At 44.6% G+C, this 22,082-nt stretch overlaps 1 protein-coding gene across 1 annotated transcript in view; it reads left to right on the forward strand.

The window, feature by feature from the left end:
• Positions 1-6,523, forward strand: part of TBC1D9 (TBC1 domain family member 9) — a 123,752-nt gene extending 117,229 nt beyond the window's left edge. Inside the window, exons 19-21 of the mRNA XM_002716945.6 lie at positions 3,327-3,401; positions 3,496-3,599; positions 4,411-6,523. Of these exons, the coding sequence (XP_002716991.1) occupies positions 3,327-3,401; positions 3,496-3,599; positions 4,411-5,109 (878 nt within the window). The 3' untranslated portion in view covers positions 5,110-6,523. The remainder of the gene's footprint in view (positions 1-3,326; positions 3,402-3,495; positions 3,600-4,410) is intronic.
• The last annotated feature ends 15,559 nt before the right edge of the window (positions 6,524-22,082 follow it).

The following is a 22,082-nucleotide window of genomic DNA, read 5'->3' on the forward strand; positions in this document are numbered from 1 at the left end:
AGGCCCCAGAGACCTGGGCCATCTTCTGCTGCTTTCCCAGGTCATGGCAGAGAGCTGGATCAGAAGTGGAGCAGGGGCCGGCGCTGAGGCACAGTGGGTTAAAGCCCTGGCCTGAAATGCCGGCATCCCATATGGGCGCTGGCTCTAGTCCTGGCTGTTCCTCTTCCAATCCAGCTCTCTGCTTTGGCCTGGGATAGCAGTAGAAGATGGCCCAAGTGCTTGGGCCCCTGCACCCATGTGGGAGACCCAGAAGAAGCTCCTGGCTCCTGGCTTCGGATCGGCACAGCTCCGGCCATTGTGGCCATCTGGGGAGTGAACCAGTGGATGGAAGACCTCTCTCTCTGTCTCTACCTCTCTCTGTAACTCTGTAACTCTTTCAAATAAATAAAATAAATCTTTAAAAAGTGGAGCAGCCAGGATTCGAACTGGCACCCATGGCATTAACAATCAAATTCTGGCTACAAAATGCTAATGATGTATTACCAAGTGTCACTTTCAGAAAAGGGTTCTCTTGTTAAAGAAATGCTTCAGGAATGGGCACATGCTGAAAGTATTTGATACAGTTGAAAGGTGTTTTACAGAATGTTTTTCTAGGGCAGGCGTTGTAATGCAGCAGGTTAAGCTGTCACTTGGGATGCCTGCGTCCTATCAGAGTGCTCAACTCCCTGCTGATGCACCTGGGACGTGGCAGATGATAGCCCAAGTGTTTGGGCTCCTAGTGGGAGACCTAAATGGAGTTTATCACTCCTGGCTTTAGCCTGGCCCAGCTCTGGCTTTTGTGGACATTTGGAGAAGGAGCCAGTGAATAGAAAATCTCTGTCTATTGCTCTGCCTTTCAAATAGATGAAAATAGATAACAATTTTAAGTATTTTTTCTAATTTTGACAGTATTGTTGCTCTGTGTTGAAACTTTTGGAAGTAAACTAAAGGTATCGTGAACTCTTATCATTTAAACATAATTATTAGTATAGAAATATTTTCAGTTTCTTATTCATACTCCTCACTCTCTGTCTCTCTCTCTCTCTCACACACACACACAGATTAAACTACATATTCAGTTTTTGTATCCTGCTTTTTTTCACATAAAATCCAGCAAGACTATTACTATGTCATAAAAGATTGTTTGAAAATAGTTTTTAAAATGGCTATGTAGTATTTACTGCTTGGACTCAGTATATTGGTTTCCTAAATAATTTTTAACATAAAGAAGAGGGAAGTTTTCCAGTGATGTATACAGTAAGTAGTACACTGTCTTCACCCTGTCGTATAAGCTGTGGGCTCACTTTGACACCGTGTACAGTAAAGGTCATATCTAGTGAACCAGCCACCTTTTGGGAGGTTGAAGAAGTGCTAGGATGCACTCTTACAGCTGACAAACTGGATGGGAATCCGAGGACACTGCATACCTCTCCCTTTGGAAGCTGTCATCTGTTCTGTAATGTGCTGTTTTCATTTATAAAAAGAGTTCTAAATGGGTTCCTTAAAGTCAGATTTTTGACATGCCAATTTATGCATCTGAAGGAATTTTGTAGCACATAATATTGTGCCAAAAAAAAAAAAAGATTTTAATTTCATTCAAAGAGTGAGTTCTTCACAGGTGTGGAAAGCCAAGACACTGTGGCAAAAACGACCTGAATGAAAGATCTCTGTGAGTGAGATCCCAGTGGAAAGAACGGGCCATCAAAGAAGGAGGTACCTTTCTCTGAAGGGAGGAGAGAACTTCCACTTTGATTATGGCCTTGACTAAATAAGTTCAGAGTTGGTGAACTCAAGAGGCTTCCATAGCCTTGGCAGCTCATGGCAAGAGCCTCGGGTGATTACTGACGTCATAAATAAGAGTGTCAGTTGTTAAATCAACAACAGGGGTCACTGTGCACTTAACTCCCCACGTAGGATCTCTGTCCTTAATGTGTTGTACTATGAGAGTTAACGATAAAACTACTAGTCGAACAGTACTCTGTATCTTGTGCGGTTGTGTGGGTGCAGTCTATTGAAATCTTTACTTAATATATACTAAGTTGATCTTCTGTATATAAAGATAATAGAAAATGAATCTTGATGAAGAGTGTGATGGGAGAGGAAGTAGGAGATGGGATGGTTGCAGGTGGGAGGGAGGTTATGGGGGAAAGCCACAACAATGCAAAAGTTGCACTTTGTAAATTTATATCTATTAAATAAAAAAACAATTTGATGTAAAAAATTGAGTTCTTGATCATTACATGAATGTAAAGCTGAGATGATCATGTAGCAGAGATAGGAGAGCGGTCGCATCACTGGGACAAGCATCACCAGTTTTTACGTTTAAGTGGCCTAATCCCCTTAATTTTTAATTGAACAGTGAGCCCCAACTGTGAGAAAGAATTCTGGATGAGTCCTCCACTTAGGGATAAGGTGGTCAGGTAAAACATGGGGCATCCAGTAAAATTTGAATTTCAGATAAAAAATAATTTGCTTAGGGTAAGTATGTTCCATGCAGTGCATCCTTTCAGACAGAAAGAGATTTTCCATCTTCTGGGTCACTCCCCAGATGTCTGCCAAAAGCCAGGGCTGAGCCAGGCTAAAGCCAGGAGCCCAGAGCTCAATCCAGATTCCCATGTGGGTGGCAGGGAACCAAGTCCTTGGGCATCAACTGCTGTCTCCCAGGGTGCCCATTAGCAGGAAGCTGGATTGGAAGTGGAGGAGCCCGGACTCAAACCAGGCACTCTGAGATGAGATGCAGGCATCCCAAGCAGTGCCTGAACTGCTGTGCCAAATACCTACCCCTGTTCTATGCAACTTTTTTAAAATTTATTTTATTTATTTGAAAGACAGAGTTACAGAGCGAGGTAGAGACAGAGAGAGAGAGAGGTCTTCCATCCGCTGGTTCACTCCCCAGATAGCTGCAAGGGCCGGAGCTGCGCCAACCTGAAGTCAGGAGCCAGGAGCTTTTTCCAGGTCTCCCACATGGGTGCAGGGGCCCAAAGACTTGGGCCATCTTCTACTGCTATCCCAGGCCAAAGCAGAGAGCTGGTTTGGAAGAGGAGGAGCCGGGACTAGAACCGGCGCCCATATGGGATGCCGGCGTTTCAGGCCAGGGCTTTAACCCGCTGCGCCACAGCGCCAGCCCCTCCATGCAATGTTAAGAATAGACTTATTGCGAGCAAATTACATTTTTTTATTTGAAATTCAAATGTAACCATGCGTGCTGGTATTTTGTTTTTCGGTGTTGTTCTGTTTGCTGACTCAGGTACCTCTACCCAGAGGTTCTTCAATGTTCTGCTGCCATGACACATCTGTTGCTGTATTAGTTAACATTCTGCTTTTTCCTTCTGCATATTTCCTGGTAGTTGTCGGCTTGGATAGCAGAAGCAAACAGAGTGCGGACGATGGCTTCGTCACAGTGAGTCTAAAACCAGACAAAGGTACGGATTCTGCCGTCCATATATTTACCTTCTCACTGGTTGGACCCCGGCTTCTCGGCCCGGGAACACTTACATCTTGGCCTTTGGGTTTCAGGGAAGAGGGCAAATTCTCAAGAAAACCGTAACTACCTGAGACTCTGGACTCCAGAAAATAAATCCAAGTCCAAGAATGCAAAGGATTTGCCCAAACTGAACCAGGTAAATGCTTAACAATTCAGTTCATTCATTTCAAACATATAGCTCCTCTTTCCAGTCACAAGATAAATGTGGAGTTAGGTACCCCCGGGAAGAAAATGGTGACTTGGAGGCACTTAATTAGTGTCACTTGGGGTCTGTTTTGTGTGTGCATGATTTTATGCATCCAAGATGTGCTCAGTTGTGAGAAAATGACCTCCTGAGAGAAAACAAGAACCATGGAATATTCCATTTGGAGAGAGCACACATCTTGTTGCTTCTACTTTCTCGGGTGTGTGGAAAAAAAAATTTTTTTTTTTTGACAGGTAGAGTGGACAGTGAGAGAGAGAGAGAGACAGAGAGAAAGGTCTTCCTTTTGCCGTTGGTTCACCCTCCAGTGGCCACCGCAGCCGCTGCGCTGATCCAAAGGCAGGAGCCAGGTGCTTATCCTGGTCTTCCATGGGGTGCAGGGCCCAAGCACCTGGGCCATCCTCCACTGCACTCCTGGGCCATAGCAGAGAGCTGGCCTGGAAGAGGGGCAACCGGGACAGAATCCGGCGCCCTGACCGGGACTAGAACCCGGTGTGCCGGCGCCGCAAGGTGGAGGATTAGCCTAGTGAGCCACGGCGCCGGCTCAGAAATTTTCAACTTAAAAAGCAAAAAATGGAAACAGCCCTAAAGAGATACTGTGCTGTCCACGCCCTCCATCCTCGCTAGTGGAGCTTCTGGGGCGGGGTCTTTAGCGATCCTGGCTAAGTTGGCTTCCCGAGGGGCTGGCCTCGCTGCTCCCCACCTGGTTTCTCGACTCTGAGTGTTTTCCCACATCGCTTGGCAGGGGCAGTTCATCGAGCTGTGCAAGACCATGTACAACATGTTCAGCGAGGACCCGAACGAGCAGGAGCTGTACCACGCCACGGCAGCGGTGACCAGCCTCCTGCTGGAGATCGGGGAAGTGGGCAAGCTCTTCATCGCCCAGCCCGCCAAGGAGGCCGGCGGCACGGCTGGCGCGCTGCTCCCCAAGAAGGGCCCTGGGCAGCCGTACGCGGTGGAGGCCGGGGAGCCCCTCCCGGCCAGCCTGGCCGCCGCCGCCGCCGCCGCTGCGGACAGCGAGGAGCACTCGCTGGGAGGCCAGATGGAGGACATTAAGCTGGAGGACTCCTCGCCCCGCGACAACGGGGCCTGCTCCTCCATGCTCACCTCTGATGACGACAGCTCCATGTCCTCGTACTCGGTGCTGAGTGCCGGCTCGCACGAGGAGGACAAGTTGCACTGCGAGGACATCGGCGAGGACACCGTCCTGGTGCGCAGCGGCCAGGGCTCAGCCGCGCTGCCTCGGAGCACCAGCCTGGACCGGGACTGGGCCATCACCTTCGAGCAGTTCCTGGCCTCGCTCCTAACCGAGCCGGCCCTGGTGAAGTACTTTGACAAGCCCGTGTGCATGATGGCCAGGATCACCAGCGCCAAGAACATCCGCATGATGGGCAAGCCTCTCACCTCGGCCAGTGACTACGAAATCTCCTCCATGTCAGGCTGAGCCGGCAGCGCCACCTGCTGGAGGCACGCGGGAAAGGGCGGGGGCTTTTTTAGGCGCCTCTGTGTTGGGAGTTCTTTCTTTCTTTCTTTTAAATTCAATATTTATTAGTACCGGGCCCAAAGCCTCGTGTTTTCATAATGTAATACAATGAAAGCTGTTGGAGAAAATATTTAAACACCTCATTGTAGGCACAGTACACTCTTGGGGGGGGAGAGGGGATTTATTGGAATACAGTTTATTCAGTGAATTCCAAAAAAAAAAAAAAAGAGCTGAATCTGTCAGTGATATGTGTGTATTGTAACTTATTAACCTTACTGTTGCGCTGTATACATGGTTTAAAAAATAGTGCTGTTTCATGCTAAATAAGACAGCAATCGTGTGTATTCAGATTTTTCCATATCATTAAGGCTATTAGGAAAATGAAAAACCACAACACAAGACAGTTCTTAAATGGGAAAGATAGTGTCAGCTGGGGCAAATCCTATGCCACTTTAGGAAGTATTAGACACATTTTTAAAGATTTGAAATAATATTTCATAAAAGCTCTCATCAAAAATCATATTCAACAAATGTTCTCCCTCAGAGGGAAGATATTTGGGTCCTACGCAATTAGGAAAGTGGAAATGACTTTCCATGATGCCAGACAGCACTTGGACTTGACCAGTTTGCACAGACAGCATCCCACTTTTGCATTTAGCACTTGTCCTGACGGTTGATGTCAGCTGGCCAGAAACAGAAGCCGTCTTTTGTTCCTGGGACTCCAGATGTGGCAACACACATCACAGAGGGACCAGGATACGCTCCGGGTTTTATTTGGGTTTTGAAAGAGTAAAAGTACCGATGCTTCTGATAGTGAATTTTCAGCTTCTTGTTACTACAATTAAAGAAAAAAAAATGAAGTTTACCATTTCCATACTTTCCATAGATTCAAGAAATTATACCATGTATCGTAGATGGCCATCTTATCATTAAATCAACATAGAGATCATGTAAACTGAGAAAACAATCCTGCGAGATAACGTAACTCAATGTTTTCAAGCAGAACTTGTCACTTTATATCAAAGCGTAGTATGTTCTATCTATTTCCCGAGTGGATGTGGAAATGAAAGCAAAGCTCGCGCACCTGCACTTTGAATTCTAGCTTCCTTTTTCTTACTGTTACGTTTTTGTTTTTTACAGATGTTGGGAGGTTTTTCTCCATGTCGTTGAATTCATAATCATGTTCACATTTCCTTTGCCTATTCAGAATATTCCTTTCAACACATTCCTTTATTTTATTATACACCGCATCCTTATTTTAGCTGTTGCTGCTTTGTTTCCTATTTTGTTTACAGAATGACTTTTAAACTGTCAAATGAAGTAGTGTTAACCTCAAATAGGATAAATGTGAACAAATAAAATGCTTCAGATACGGCTTCTTGTCTCTGTGCTGGAGTTCCTACCGAATGTGATTCCATGATTCCTCTGACAGCTTTGCTGGGGAAATTTTATTAGGCAACACCTTTGATTACATAAATTAAACTTTTTTTTAAATAGTAAGCACTATTTTTTTAAAGATTAATTTTATTTATTTGAAAGAATTGGAGAGGGAGATACAGAGAGAAGAGAGATTTTTCAAACGTTGTTTCATTCCTTAAATGGCCCCAGTAGTGAGGGTTGGAACAGGCCGAAGACAGGAGCCTGGAATTCCATCTGGGTCTCCTAAATGGATGGCAGGGCCCAAGTAGTTGGGCCATCTTCTGCTTCCTTCCCAGGTGCATCTGCAGAGAGCTGGATTTATTTAGTTGTTTGACAAGTAGTTACAGATAGAGAGAGGGAGAGACACAGAGAGAGGTCTTCCATCCTCTGGTTCACTTCCCAAATGGCTACAACAGCTGGAACTGAGCTGATCTGCAGCCAGGAGCCAGGAGCCAGGAGCCTCTTCCAGTCTCCCACATGGGTGCAAGGGCCCCAGCACTTGGGCCATTTACCACTGCTTTCCCTGGGGCATTAGCTGGGAGCTGGAGCAGAAGTGGAGCAGCCAGGACTTGAACCGGCACCCTTATGGGTTGCTGGTGCTGCAGGCAGGGCTTAACCTACTATGCCACAGCACCGGCCCCAACAGTCTAATTCTTTAAAAGGCAAGCCTAGGAGGCTGACAAAGGAGTGTGTAGGGAGGCACAAAGTGAGAATAGGAGAGTAGAAGGGTGGGCGGATGTTTTGTGAACTTTGCTAGAATAATTGGCTGCTAGGGAGACGAGTATGAATGGCTGTTCCAAATAGATGGCCAAGGGCCAAGGTGAAGAAGAAGGGAACTTCCTGAATTCATACCAAGTTGTTTTCCCACCCTGCACAGAGAGGCCAGAGTAACTGCAGATCTGATAGCTCTCGGAATAAAGGGAGTCTCAGCTAGATTGATGCCACGTCCTAGGCTCGGCAGAAGATTATCTTTAGGACCCAAGTGTAGGCCTAGAGAATTCATTTATTTCATGAGTCGTCTCTTGTGATAGAACCTACTATGTGCCAGATACTGTTTTGGCAGTGAGAAGCAAGTGACGCTTAAAAAATATATCCCTGCCCTCAAGGGAAGTGGACACTGTAATATGGGAGATAGACTAGAAGAGAAGCACCATGTGCTGGTGGCACAAGCTACTGAAAAATGCCGTCGGGAAGCAAGATTTGAAACGCTGGCTGAGTTGGGGCTGGCGCTGTGGCGTAGCAGGTGAAGCTGCTGCCTGCAGCACTGGCATCCCATATGGGCACCAGTTTGAGTCCTGGCTGCTCCACTTCTGATCCAGCTCTCTGCTATGGCCTGGGAAAGCAGTAGAAGATGGCCCAAGTCCTTGGGCCCCTGCACTCACATGGGAGACCCAGAGGAAGCTCCTGGCTCCTGGAAAGAGCGCAAGTAGAGAAGCCGGCAGGGGCTCACTGCACCCACCCAGGTCAGGTTGGGGGGTGACCTTTTCCTGCACCCGCACTTCCTGGGCCTGGAAGGAGCTCAGACACACCCACCAATCCTACTGAGCAGCCAGGCCAAGCCCCATCAGATTTGGCAGGAGGAAGGTGGACCCTCTCTCAGAAGTATCAAAGACTGTGCTGTGCCTTATTGGGCTCCATCCCTCATCATCATGGGTTTCCCTGGAGCTTCTCTGGCACTCACTAAATATTTTCACATCCGGCTCACAGGTTTCTCCTCTGCCCCAGTTTTCGTCACCATTCCGGGAAATCTGACATCTCTCTAGAGAACCTAGCAAGCACTCTTATGGTTTGAATATGTCCCCCGCCTCCCCAAGAAAAGCTCATATTGAGTCTTGGTCCCCAAATAACAGTGCTGACAGGTGGTGGGATTTTTAAAATGTCCTTATTTAGTTATTTCTTTATTTGAAAGAAAAAGAGACAGCTTCCATCCATTGGTTTAATCCCCAAACACCTACCACAGCCCGGCAAGGTAGGAGACTGAAGAAGGGAGCCAGGAACTCAATTTAAGTCTCCCACATGGATGGCAGGGACCCAGTTACCTGAGCCATCACCACTGCTTCCCAGGGTCTACACTGGGGGAAGCTGGAGTCAGGAACCAGAGCCAGGAATCAAATCCTAGCACTTGGGGCCGACTGAAGTTAATTTGTTCTTTTCAAGTTTATTTGTTCTGTTACATGCACATCTATGTACAAACACTTTTTTAAAAGACACAAAAATGGAATCCAACTAAAAGCTATTCTTTGACTGTTTTTCACCTGAGTGTTGCAGAGATTTGTCCACATCTGTGTGTGGAGTTCTAGCTCACTTTTTTTTTTAATTTTTATTTATTTATTTATTTATTTTGACAGGCAGAGTGGGCAGTGAGAGAGAGAGACAGAGAGAAAGGTCTTCCTTTTGCTGTTGGTTCACCCTCCAATGGCCGCTGCAACCAGCGCGCTGCGGCCGGCGCACCGCGCTGATCTGATGGCAGGAGCCAGGTACTTATCCTGGTCTCCCATGGGGTGCAGGGCCCAAGGACTTGGGCCATCCTCCACTGCACTCCCTGGCCACAGCAGAGATCTAGCTCACTTCTGTTAGTGGCAGCACAAAATTCTATACAAACAGAACGGTATTCTATAGTTTAGGTAACTCCCTAGCTCCTTGCACCCTTAATTCCATTGGAAGGACTTTTTGTAATTGTAGGCTTTTTATTATAAACAAATATGAAATGTGACAGTGAGCAGCATCATAAAGAGATCTGGGGGATTTCAAGAACTTTGGGAAAAAGTTGAAAAATGCAAAATAACTGGACTAAAGCCTGATATGATTTAAAACTGTGTCATACTGACAATTTGCTTCTGAAGTAATCCACTTGTTGATGTACTGACACTCCCACTAACAGTTAATGCTGTCCTCTCATACACCCCCACCAACATTTGAAGTCAATAATCTCTCAATTTTTGCTATCCTGATGGATAAAAGATTCTTCATTTTAATCCCTATCATAGCTTGGAAGTTGACTATTTTTTGAAGTGTCTGTTGGCCCTTTTTTTTTTTTTAAGATTTATTTATTTATTTGAAAGAATTATGGAGAAGGAGAGGCAGAGAGAGAGAGGAGAGATAGAGATCTTCCATCCACTCATTCACTCACGGAATGGTCACAAAGGCCAGGGCTGGGCCAGGCCAAAACCAGGAACCAGGAGCCTCTTCAAGGTCTCCCACGTGAGTGCAGAGGCCCAAGGACTTGAACCATCTTCCACTGTTTTCCCAGATGCATTAGCAGGCAGTTGGTTCAGAAGCAGAGCAGCCGAGACTTGCACCTGTGCCCCTATGGGATGCCAGCACTGCAGACAGAGGCCTAACCTGCTATGCGTTGGCCCTTGATACATCTTCTGAATTTGCCCTCTGACTGGTGGCATAGTGACAACTTGTTCTCTAATGTTTGTGGCGTCTGGCTTTTGTTTTTCCTTCTTAATGCCACTCACTGTGAGAACAGAATACAGTGAAAGAGAGGAGGTTATTGAGCAGAATGGATGCTGCTCCTGCACTGAAGCCCAGTGGCTTTCCAAAGGGATGGAAGATGCATTTCCAAGGACATTGTTAGCAGCCACTTTGTCATTTACATGGAGCAGAGCAAACCCAGAGCTTCCTGTCACAGCTGTTCAGCTGCATCCCACACGGCCTCATTTATGTCTATGCTACTTTATACCACTAGGGGGCAGTGATGGGTTGAAGATTGCAACTAAGTTTGCAGACCCTCCCACCCCATTCAAACTACTCTGAAGTTGTATTTCTCTGTATCCTTCCTTAGAGCAACTGACAATGAAGGCAGAAAAGAGGACAGAGCTTTGAGTTCAAGAACAGAAAAGACGCTATCAAGAGGCATTTAAGGGGGAGTTGATGGGAAGATGGCAGAACAGGGAGGGAGCTTATTGCTTTAGTCTATGGGAGGATAGTTAACAAAAAGTCAAGAGTGTAATTTCAGGAAAGGGTTAGGGAGAAAATGGCACAGGAAACTTCATACAACTTGGGAGGACACTGTGTACCCACGTGGAGGGAGCAGACACACATGGCTCGGAACCCCAGGAGCCGAGAGCCTCAACACCAGATTCGGAAATGAGGTGAGACCAAATTGCAGCAGCCCAAGCCACTGTTGATAAAGCTGTGAGAAGAGCCTGGTATGGGACTGGCTTGTATCTTTGTGAGGGACAGTGTACCTGCCAACCTAGAAGAGGAAAAAAGGGCAGGCATATTTCTCTCTCCCCGACCACCGGGCACTGGCATCCTGTAACTAGCCAAGGGAGGGCAGGTGCCATTTTGGACATACATAATAGCTGCCCCAGCTCATACATATCCACACACCCAGCAAACAGCCAAGAGGAGACACCTGAGTCTAACCGGGAGATTGGCAGAAAGCTGAGTACTTGTGACTGTGGGGGTCTTGTGTGCTGGGACTGTGAAAACACTGTGGATGTGTGGGAGGGCACAGGGTGTGGCTGGGACTTTGGGTGGCTCCACAGTGCTGCAGGACCTGTGTTCACACTGAGAACTGCATGGAACCTTTGTGTGGTTCTTGTGGCAGCATGGATGAAAATTGTACCCACCTAGAGCTAGCACCCAGGCATTGGTCTCCTTTGAGAAGAGAAGGTGAGCATAAGAATACACCAACAAAGAACAAACCTCCCTTCTGATAAAAAAAAAAAAAAAGATTTACACACCAACTGGGGTGTCAACTTGGACACTCCCCTCACCCTGGACCACTGAACAGAGCTCCCTGACCACACCCAGCACGTGCTTCAGAGAATTCAGTGAAAGAGCAGGCACTCCACTAAGCCACAGAGGCATAGTACAAAGATAAAAGCCATCTCAGGGGGAAAGAAAAACCAGCAAGGATCTCCACAAATGCCTGATGATAATTGCAGCAATTCAAGAAACAAGAATAAGGAAGACAACATGATGCCCCAAAAGAACACAACACTTTAATACTAGAATGTGAAGATGAAGAGAGTGACAAAATGCCAGAAATGTAATATAAAAAATTGATGATGGGATTACTTAGAAGTAATCAGAAGCAAATTCATGAACTAGAGAAATCTGTACATGACTTCAGTGAAAATGTTTCCAATGAAATTTAGATTATAAAGAGAAATCAAAACAAAATGTTGGAGATGAATTCAATAAACAAATAAAATATAGAGTGGAAAGCCTTAACAACAGAATCAATGATGCAGAAGAAAGAATATCCAAGTTAAAACACAAATCTCTGAAAATTTTACAGTCAGACCAAAAAAGGAAATATAAATAAGAAGACTAAAAAACAGTGTCAGAGATTTATGGTATACTATCAAATGACTCAATATATGGGTCTTAGGAGTTCCTGAGGTATAGAAAGAGAGAATGGATTAGAAGTTCTTTTTAGTGAAATAATATCAGAAAATTTCCCTAATTTGGAGACAGAAAGGGACATTCAAGTACAGGAAGCACATAGAACTCCTAACAGACATGACGAGAAAAGAACTTCACCATCATACATTGTAGTCAAACTCTCCACAGTAGTACATAAAGAAAAGATTCTAAATGTGCCAGAAGGAAATGGTAGATTACTTTTGGAGGATCTCCAATTAGACTCACAGCTGACTTCTCATCAGAAACTCTACAGGCTAGGAGAGAATGGTGAGATATATTCCAAGTCTTAAGAGAAAAAAACTCAACCCAGAATACTGTACCCTGCAAAGCTCTCATTTATTAATGAAGGTGAAATAAAGACCTTCCATAAAAAACAGAAATTCAAAGAATTTGTCACCACTTTTCCACTCTTACAAAAGATGCTTAAGGATGTGGTACACGCAGAAATATGGTCATCACTATGAAAGAATATGAAGGCAGAAAATCTCCCAGTAAAAGTACAAAGTAAATCCAAAATAAACAATAGGAATATTTATGGGAAAATGGCAGGGCCAAGTTGTTACTTATCAATAATCACCTTGAATGTAAATGGCCTCAGTTTTCCAGTTAAAAGATACAGACTGGCTGAATGGTTTAAAAAACAAAACCCATCTACTTGCTGCCTACAAGAAACACATCTCACCAACAAAGATACATGCAGACTGAAAGTGAAAGGATGGAAAAAGTTATTCCATGCTAATAGAAACCAAAAAAGAACTGGTGTAGCCATCCTAATATCAGACAAATAGATTATAACACAAAAACTGTTAAAAGAGACAAAGAAGGGCACCATGTAATGATTAAGGGATCAATTCAACAGAAATATGATGTAACTATTGTAAATGTACATGCACCTAATTACAGGTCACCTGGCTATTTAAAAGAAAAGCTAAGGGATCTGAAGGGAGACAGATTCAGATATAATAACAATGGGGAACTTCAATACTCCACATTCAGCAAGGGAAAGATCAACAACACAGAAAATCAGCAAGGAAACAACAAAACTAATCAACACTATAGACCAAATGAATCCAAGATATCTGCAGAAGTTTTCATCATACAGATGCATAATACACATTCTTATTCTCACCAGTGCATGAAACTTTCTCTGGCATAGACCACATGCTAGGCCATAAAGCAAGTCTCAGCAAAATCAAAATAATCTAAATCATTCCATGCATCTTCTCAGACCACAATGGAATGAAATGGGGAATCAACAACTCAAGAACATCTAGAGCATATGTAAACACATGGAGACTGAACATCATGCTCTTGAGTGAACAGCATGTCACTGAAGAAATCAAAAGAGAAATCAAAAACTTTCTGGAAATGAATGAAGATGGCAATACAATCAAAACTTATGGAGATACAGAAAAAGCAGTGTTAAGAGGAAAGTTTATAGAAATTGGTGCCTACATCTAGAAATTGGGAAGGCATCAAATAAATGAGCTATCAATGTATTTCAAGGACCTAGAAAAACAACAGCAAACCAAATCCAAAGCTAGTAAGAGAAAATAAGTAATTATCATTAGATTAGAATTAACAAAATTGAAACAAAAATGCAAAAGATCAGTGAAACAAAAAGCTGGATTTTTGAAAAAATAGACAAAATTGACATATCACTGGCCCAACTATCCCAAAAAAAAAAAAAAAAAAAGAGGGAGAAGGGGAGAAGACCCAAATTAATAAAGTTAGAGATGAAAAAGGAAATGTAACTACAGACACCACAGAAATAAAATGAATAATCATAAATTACTACAAAGAGCTGTATGCCAACAAACTGGGAAAACTAGAAGAAATAGATAGATTCCTGAACACATATAATCTACCTAAATTGAGCCATGAGGACACAGAAAACCTAAACAGATCCATAACTGAGGCAGAAATGGAAGCAGCAATAAAGATCCTCCCAGCCAAGAAAAGCCCAGTACCAGATGGCTTTACTGCTGAATTCTATCAGACATTTAAAGAAGAACTAACTCCAATTCTTCTCAAGCTATTGAAAATAATTGAAAGGGAGGGAATCCTCCCAAATTTCTTCTATGACACCAGCATTACTTTAATTCCTAAACCTGTTGTAAAGATGCAACAGAGAAAGAGAACTACAGACCAATTCCACTGGTGAACATAGATGCAAAAATCCTCAACAAATAACTAGCCAATCGAATCCAACAACACTTCAGAAAGGCCATTCACCAGGACCAAGTGGGATTTATCCCTGCCTGGTATACAGGGATGGTTCAACATTCGCAAGTCAATCAATGTGGTACATCACATTAACAAGCTCCAGAACAAAAACCACATGATTATCTCAATAGATGCAAAGAAAGCATTTGATAAAATACAACACCCTTTCATGATGAAAACTTAAAGCAAATTGGATATAGAAGAAACATTCCTCAACACAATCAAGGCAATTTATGACAAACCTAACTTTTCCCCATTCAAGCATTCCCAGTGAGATCCAGAACTAGATAAGGATGCCCACTCTCACCATTGCTATTCCTGGAAATTTTAGCCAGAGCCATTAGGCATGAAAAAGAAGTCAAAGGGACAAATTTGGAAAGAGGAAGTTAAGTTATCCCTATTTGAAGAGGACATGATTCCATATAAAGACTTCACTCTGCCTGTCAAAAACAAAAACAAAAACAAAAAACCAGATACCTTGGAATAAATTTAACCAAGAATGCCAAAGATCTTTATGATGAGAATTACAAAACATTAAAGAAAGAAATAGAAGAAGACACACAAAAAAATGGAAAAATCCTCCATGTTCATGGATTGGAAGAATAAATATCATCAAATGTCCATACCACTGAAAGCAATTTACAGGTTCAATGCAAGACCAATCAAAATACCAAAGACATTCTTCTCAGATCTAGAAAAAATGATGCTGAAATTCATATTGAAACACAGTAGACCCTGAATAGCTAAAGCAATCTTACACAACAAAACAAAGCTGGAGGCATCACATACAAGATTTCAAGACACACTACAGGGCAGTTATAACCAAAACAGCCTGGTACTGTTACAAAAACAGATGTATAGGTCAATGGAACAGAATAGAAACATCAGAAATCAACTCACACATCTACAACCAATTAATCTTTGACAAAGGAGCTAAAATCAATCCCTGGAGCAAGGACAGTCTCTTCAACAAATGGTGCTAGGAAAACTGGATCCATGCGTGCAGAAGTATGAATCCAGACCCCTACCTTACACCTTACACAAAAATCCACTCAAAATTGATTAAAGACCTAAATCTACTTCCCGATACCATCAAATTATTAGAGAGCATCAGGGAAACCCTGGAAGACATTGGCACAGGCAAAGACTTCTTGGAAAAGACCCCAGAGGCACAGGCAATCAAAGCCAAAATTGACAAATTGAATTACATCGAATTGAGTAGCTTCTACACTGCAAAATAAACACTCAGGAAAGTGAAGAGGCAACCAACAGAATGGGAGAAATTATTTGCAAACTATGCAACTGATAAAGGATTAATAATCAATATATATAAAGAGGTCAAGAAATTCAACAACAACAAAACAAATAACCCAGTCAAGAAATGGATGAAGTACTTAGGCATTTTTCTTTTCTTTTCTTTTTCTTTTGAAAGATTTATTTATTTACTTGAATGTCAGAGTTACACAGATAGAGAAGGAGAGGCAGAGAGAGAGAGAGAGAGAGAGAGAGGTCTTCCATGTTCTGGTTCACTCCCCAGATGGCTGCAATGGCCAGAGCTGCACTGATCCAAAGTCAGGAGCCAGGAGCTTCTTCTGGGTATCCCATGAGTATACACGGGGCCGAAGGACTTGGACCATCTTCTACTGCTTTCCCAGGCCATAGCAGAGAGCTGGATTGGAAGTGGAGCAGCCAGGACTCGAACCAGCGCCCATATAGGATACTGGCACTGCAGGCAGAGACTTTACCCACTACACCAAAGTGCCAGCCCTAGGCATTTTTCAAAAGAGGAAATCAAAATGGCCAATAGACCCATGAAAAAATGCTCAGGATCACTAGCCATCAGGGAAATGCAAATCGAAACCATAATGAGGTTTCATTTCACCTCCGTTAGCTTTCATACACAAACAAACAAACAATAAATGCTAGTGAGGATGTGGGGGGGAAAGATACTCTAATCCACTGTTGGTAGGAATGTAGACTTGTACAGCCACTGTGGAAGACAGTTTGGACATACCTCAGAAATCTGAATATAGACACAGCATATGACCCAGCCACTCCCAGGAATTTATTCAAGGGAAATGAATTCAGCGTATGAAAGAGTTATCTGTACCCCATGTTAATTGCAGCTCAATTCACAATAGCTAAGCTATGGAATCAACCCAAATGCTTGTCAACTGAAGACTGGATAAAGATATTATGGGATATGTACACCATGGAATATTACACAGCAGTTATAAGTGAATTACTGTCATTTGCTACAAAATGGGTGACACTGGAAAACATCATATGTAGTGAAATAAGCCAGTCCCATAAAGACAAATATCATATGTTATCCCTGATCTGTGATAATTAATAGAGCGCCTAAAAGGTAATCTATAGGCCGGCACCGCAGCTCACTAGGCTAATAATCCTCCACCTGCGGCACTGGCACCCCGGGTTCTAGTCCCGGTTGGGGCACCGGGTACTAGTCCCAGTTGCTCCTCTTCCAGTCCAGCTCTCTGCTATGGCCCTGGAAGGCAATGGAGGATGGCCTGAGTGCTTGGGTCCCTGCACCCGCATGGGAGACCAGGAAGAAGTACCTGGCTCCTGGCTCCGGATCGGCACGGCATCGGCCGTGGCAGCCATTTGGGGGGTGAACCAACGGAAGGAAGACCTTTCTCTCTATCTCTCTCTCACGGTCTATAAATCTCTCTGTCTCTCTCTATCTCTCACTGTCTAACTCTGCCTTGCGAAAAAAAAAAAAAAGGTAATCTATAGAAGTGAAATTGACACTTGGAGATGCAATGATTTTGAACAACTTTTGTCTCAACTGTTGAGGAATATTTTTTATACAATTTGTTAAACTCTTTATTTAGTATAGAGTTAATTGTATGCATATAAAGTTAATTGAAATTAGATCTTAGTAAAAGAATAAGAATGGGAATAGGAGAATAGGAGAGGGAGGAGGAAGAGGAGTGGGAGTGTGGGTGGGAGGGCAGGTACAGTGGGAAGAATCACTATATTCCTAAAGTTGTATTTACGAAATGGGTGACATTGTATTCCTTAAATAAAAGGTTTCTAGGGGGAAAAAAGGATAAGGTTATATTGTTGCAAAAAAATTTGAAATTTGTGCATAGTCTTTTCATATGCACTTTACATGAAGTTTCTGAAGATCTACTCACAGATTTCACAAATTTTTACACTAAAATAAACTCATCTTCTAACTGCATTTTCTTGTGAACTTCCTGAAGTCCCCTCATAGTTCACTCCATCTTTTTTTCGTGACTTAGTCCTCCACTTACCCATTGGACTCTTCTTGAATTGAAAATAAAATTTCTCCTAGTGACCTGAGCAACTAGTGTTCAGTCAAGGAATGAAATGTCCTGGTATGGATCCTTCTAGAAAAAGCTGGAGGTGGGAGCCACCTGGTGGCCAGATCTGTGGAGTTGCTTTAACCCACACAACGCATGTGGATATTTTTATTACTTTGAATAAAGCCTGCTGATTTTCTAAGCCAAAGGCATTGGCCTCATCTGCTTGACATGTGATTTCCTCTTGGGTTCAAGGCCTCAAGCTGGCCAAGGCCTCAAGCTGGCCAAGCCCCTTCTACAGTCCTGCCAAAGCCACATTTCTGCCAGTGCCAGTGGGAGTGCCAGGCGGTACCGTGGGGCACATTGCCCTTCCTCTCAGCCAGAGCGCGGGCTGGGGACGCAGGACTCCCTGGTGGCCTCCCCGGGCAGTCATAAGCTCATGAAGAAACACACTGGGTGGAGGCCCATTTTCCTCTACCCCATCCACAGACATGCCCAAAAGCACGTTCCAGGTCAGAGCGCCCTTCAGCCTTCCCAAGGTCTTCCACCTCTCTGCGGGCACTCAAGTTCTCTGCGAAGGAGGCAACCTCAGTGGCTCTTTTCAAGCCTTTCTTTAAAAAATGAAGAAACATAAACAAACGTCAAAAAGATCCAAATTCGAGGAGAAAACCATTGAAGGCTTCCAGGATGCTACTTTTTAAATAGTGCAGCCCGGACTGTGTCAGGAGGATGGGTGCCAGGCGGGCCTTCTGAGACACCACCACCTACAGACTTTCCCACATCAGATGAGAGAGAACATTTGCTAGGGAAGACACAGTGAGCTCACTGAGTAAAATAACTAAGCCAGATTTCAGACACCTGAAGAGGAAAGGAGGCGTCCCCCCTCTTAGGTCTGCTCACCATGGACTTCTGATTGACACCTTTAGCTGTGACTAATCCCAAGGTATTGAGAGAAAGTTTGGGCAGGGCTAACTGAGCCAGGGACCAGCAGGTGCAATGGTCACTAGCTTACTCTTCCACATGTTAAATGGTGCTGCCTTTCCCTCTACAGAGTGAACATTTAGAAGCAGGAAGGGACACCAGGGCCGGTTTAGTGTCTTTACCCTAACAGCTTGCTGGCGGGGGTGGGGGTGGGGGGTAGAAAAGGGAGTCAGCAGAGCAGAGAGCAGGTCACCAGAGCCCCTTATGGGACAAACATACTCATCACACACACATTTCTGCTCTGAGCCCCAGCTCTGTCTCCTTTACCTGCCTCCACGCTTACTGCAGCAGCCATGGGAACTCCTGTGAGTCACCAACAGAAAAATAAGCCTGGAGATGGCAGTGAGCCCCTGATTCCTAAGAATAGGAAAGAGGGGCCAGTGCCATGGCTCACTTGGTTAATCCTCCATCTGCGGCGCCGGCATCCCATATGGCCGCCGGGTTCTAGTCCCAGTTGCTCCTCTTCCACTCCAGCTCTCTGCTGTGGCCCAGGAGGGCAGTGGAGGATGCCCAGGTGCTTGGGTCCCTGCACCTGCATGGGAGACCAGGAGGAAGCACCTGGCTCCTGGCTTCGGATTAGCACAGCTTCAGCCGTAGTGGCCATTTGGGGGGTAAATCAACGAAAGGAAGGCCTTTATCTCTGTCTCTCTCTCACTGTCTATAACTCTACCTGTCAAATTAAAAAAAAAAAAAGAATAGGAAAGAAATTCAGCAAAACTGCTCAATAAAACTGAGCTTGTGGGCAGACTCTAGGTTACCTGTTCTTCACTCTGCTTGTATTCTTCAATATTCCTTTGCAGACCAACCCCAAACACCAGTGGTCTGAGAGCCATCTGAGTGCCCCAGCTTGGTCCCCATGCGTCCATGCCTTGTCCACCTTCTGAGCCCACTGCCCCCGAAGGACCAAAGAGCCTGTAGCCAGGGAAGCTGCACCTCCCTGTTCATCCAGACCACACTCCAGTACCCAGGGCCTCATTGTCCCTGTCCACACAGCCCTGAGTCCCTTCTGGGGCCTGCCCAGTCTTCTTCACATCTTCCCAGATCAGATCCATGAATGTGTAATATGAATGTGCATCCAAGAGCAAAAGGTGCCTGGGAGTTGCCTGTTGGGAGAACTTTCTTTTAAGATCTATTTGTTTACTTGAAAAGCAGAGTTAGAGAAAGGGAGAAACAGGGAGGAAAAGAGATCTTTTGTTGGTTCACTCCCCAAAAGGCCACAATGGCAGAGGCCAGGGGTGGGCCAGTCTGAAGCCAGGAGCCTAGAACTCCATCCAGGTCTCCCATGTGGGTAGCAAGAGTCCAAGGACTTGGGCCATCTTCTGCTGCTTTCCCAGGCACATTAGCAGGGAGCTGGATTGGAAATGGAGCAGCCAGGTCTTGAACTGGCACTCATATGAGATATGGGCATTGCAGGAAGCTGCTTAACCCATTGCACCACAATGCCAGGAAAATTCTTTTTTTTATTTTTTTAGAAAATTTTTATTTAATAAATATAAATTTCAAAAGTAAAACTTTCGGATTATAGCAGTTTTTCCCCCCATAACCACCCTCCCACCCGCAAACCATCCCATCTCCTACTCCCTCTCCCATCCCATTCTTCATTAAGATTCATTTTTAATCATCTTTATATAGAGAAGATCAACCTTATACTGAGTAAAGATTTCAACAGTTTGCACCCACACAGATACACAAAGTGTAGAGTACTGTTTGAAGAATAGTTTTCCCATTAATTCTCATAGTACAACACATTAAGGACAGAGATCCTATGTGGGGAGTAAGTGCACAGTGATTCCTATTGTTGATTTAACAATTGACACTCTTATTTATGACCTCAGTAATCACCCGAGGCTCTTGTCATGAGCTGCCAAGGCTATGGAAGCCTCTTGAGTTCACAAACTCCAACCTTATTTAGACAAAGCCATAATCAAAGTGGAAGTTCTCTCCTCCCTTCAGAGAAAGGCACCTCCTTCTTTGGTGGCCCGTTCTTTCCACTGGGATCTCACTCACAGAGATCTTTCATTTAGGTCATTTTTGGCCAGGATGGAGTTTCAGTGTGTAAGCTGGGGCACCACATCCACAAGTGTATGGTCGCTTAGTGAAATATGGAATGGCAAGGCAATGGGCAGGTTGTCAGGAAAGACAGCAATCCCAAGGTTTCCATGGGAACTGTTCCCCACCCAAACATGCTTGAGGTGGGCCTGCTGGGATTAACGGTCTTTCTTCAAAGAGGGCTCACCAGAGCTGACTCATTAGTGTGAAGTCAGTTTATAAAGGAATCATCTGCCCATGATGTAAGCATGATGGTGGGAGGGATGGAGAGGCCACCAAGTTCAATGGCAGGGTCCCGCGCACATGCTGTGGATGATCAGATGTCTGATGAGCGACTCCAACCTTGGGCTCACACCTGAATGGCATTGCTACCACCTGGTGACAAGTGCTCCAGTTGCAAGCCTGATATGTAAGACGGGTTTCATGTTGCAGGCCAAGTCCTGGCTTGTACATTTTGTTGGGAAAGGCTCTCTGAAGTCATGGCCAAACAGTTGCCATGATCCACCATCCGAGCAGGATGAAAAACAGCCACACATGTGCCAGGTGTCTGCTCCCTGGCAAAGGAGACATATTTAAAAACCTCCCCAGGATGTGCCATGTTGACTCGATCCTCACTGTAGACTAGAAACTTCCTAAGGAGTTGTAGAGTAAGGCCTCGGGTCCCATCTGCTACATCCAGGTTTCCTTTTTCTGGAAACCAGAGTTATCTCCTTGCTGCTAGACCGAGGTTGAGTGTTGACCACACATTCACCTGCCTCCTTATACTAGAGGACGCCTACAGCCCATCCTCAGCATGGGACAGGGCACCCTTTGCAGCTGCATTGGAGCCATTTTGCCTATATAAGCAACCTTAGGTGCTTGATAAGTGTTGGTGGGCAACAGGATACCCCAAATTCTACACTGTCCTGCTTTGGCCCAAATGGCTAGAGCAACAGACCAAAATAGTCAGGGTACTAAGTTCTGAATGGCTGTCAGGTAGCAATGGTGACAATACTGCCCTTTTACCCACAGTATGGCAAAACCCATAGTTACTGAATAACATTAGTATTTTAAATGATTTCAAATATTATCCAGTCCAAAATATCTGATTTTAGAGTGAATAAATTTGAGGCTCTGAATGGTTAAGTGTTACTAAATTTTATGGAATAGAAGCGGATTTGGCAATCTTTAGTTTCAACATTGTCTGAAACTTTATTTACTTGAGAGGTGGAGGGGAGAGAGAGTGAGAATCCGTCTGCTGGTTCAATACTCAATGCCTCCAATGGACAGGGCCCACACTAGAGCCAAAGCTAGGAGCCAGGAACTCCATCCAGGTCTCTCCCAGTTATTTGAGCCATCACTACTGCCTCCCAGCATCTGAATTAGCAGGAGGCTGGAGTCAGGAGCCAGAGGCAGGCATTGAACCCAGATATTTGGATGTGTAGTGTGGGCATCTTAACAGCTAGGCTGAACACCACTCCCCACAGTGCTTTTCTATACAACTCTGATATTCAGGCTGCTTGTTGTCTCTGGATAATAATGCCCTGAGTGCTTTTCATGAGGTACGCAGAATGGGGTGGGGCCTGGGGAAGGCTCTGATTATCC

Source organism: Oryctolagus cuniculus, chromosome 8 (assembly GCF_051225735.1).
Source record: "Oryctolagus cuniculus isolate XC-2025 breed Fujian yellow rabbit chromosome 8, ASM5122573v1, whole genome shotgun sequence".
NCBI classification, from domain to species: Eukaryota; Metazoa; Chordata; class Mammalia; order Lagomorpha; family Leporidae; genus Oryctolagus; species Oryctolagus cuniculus.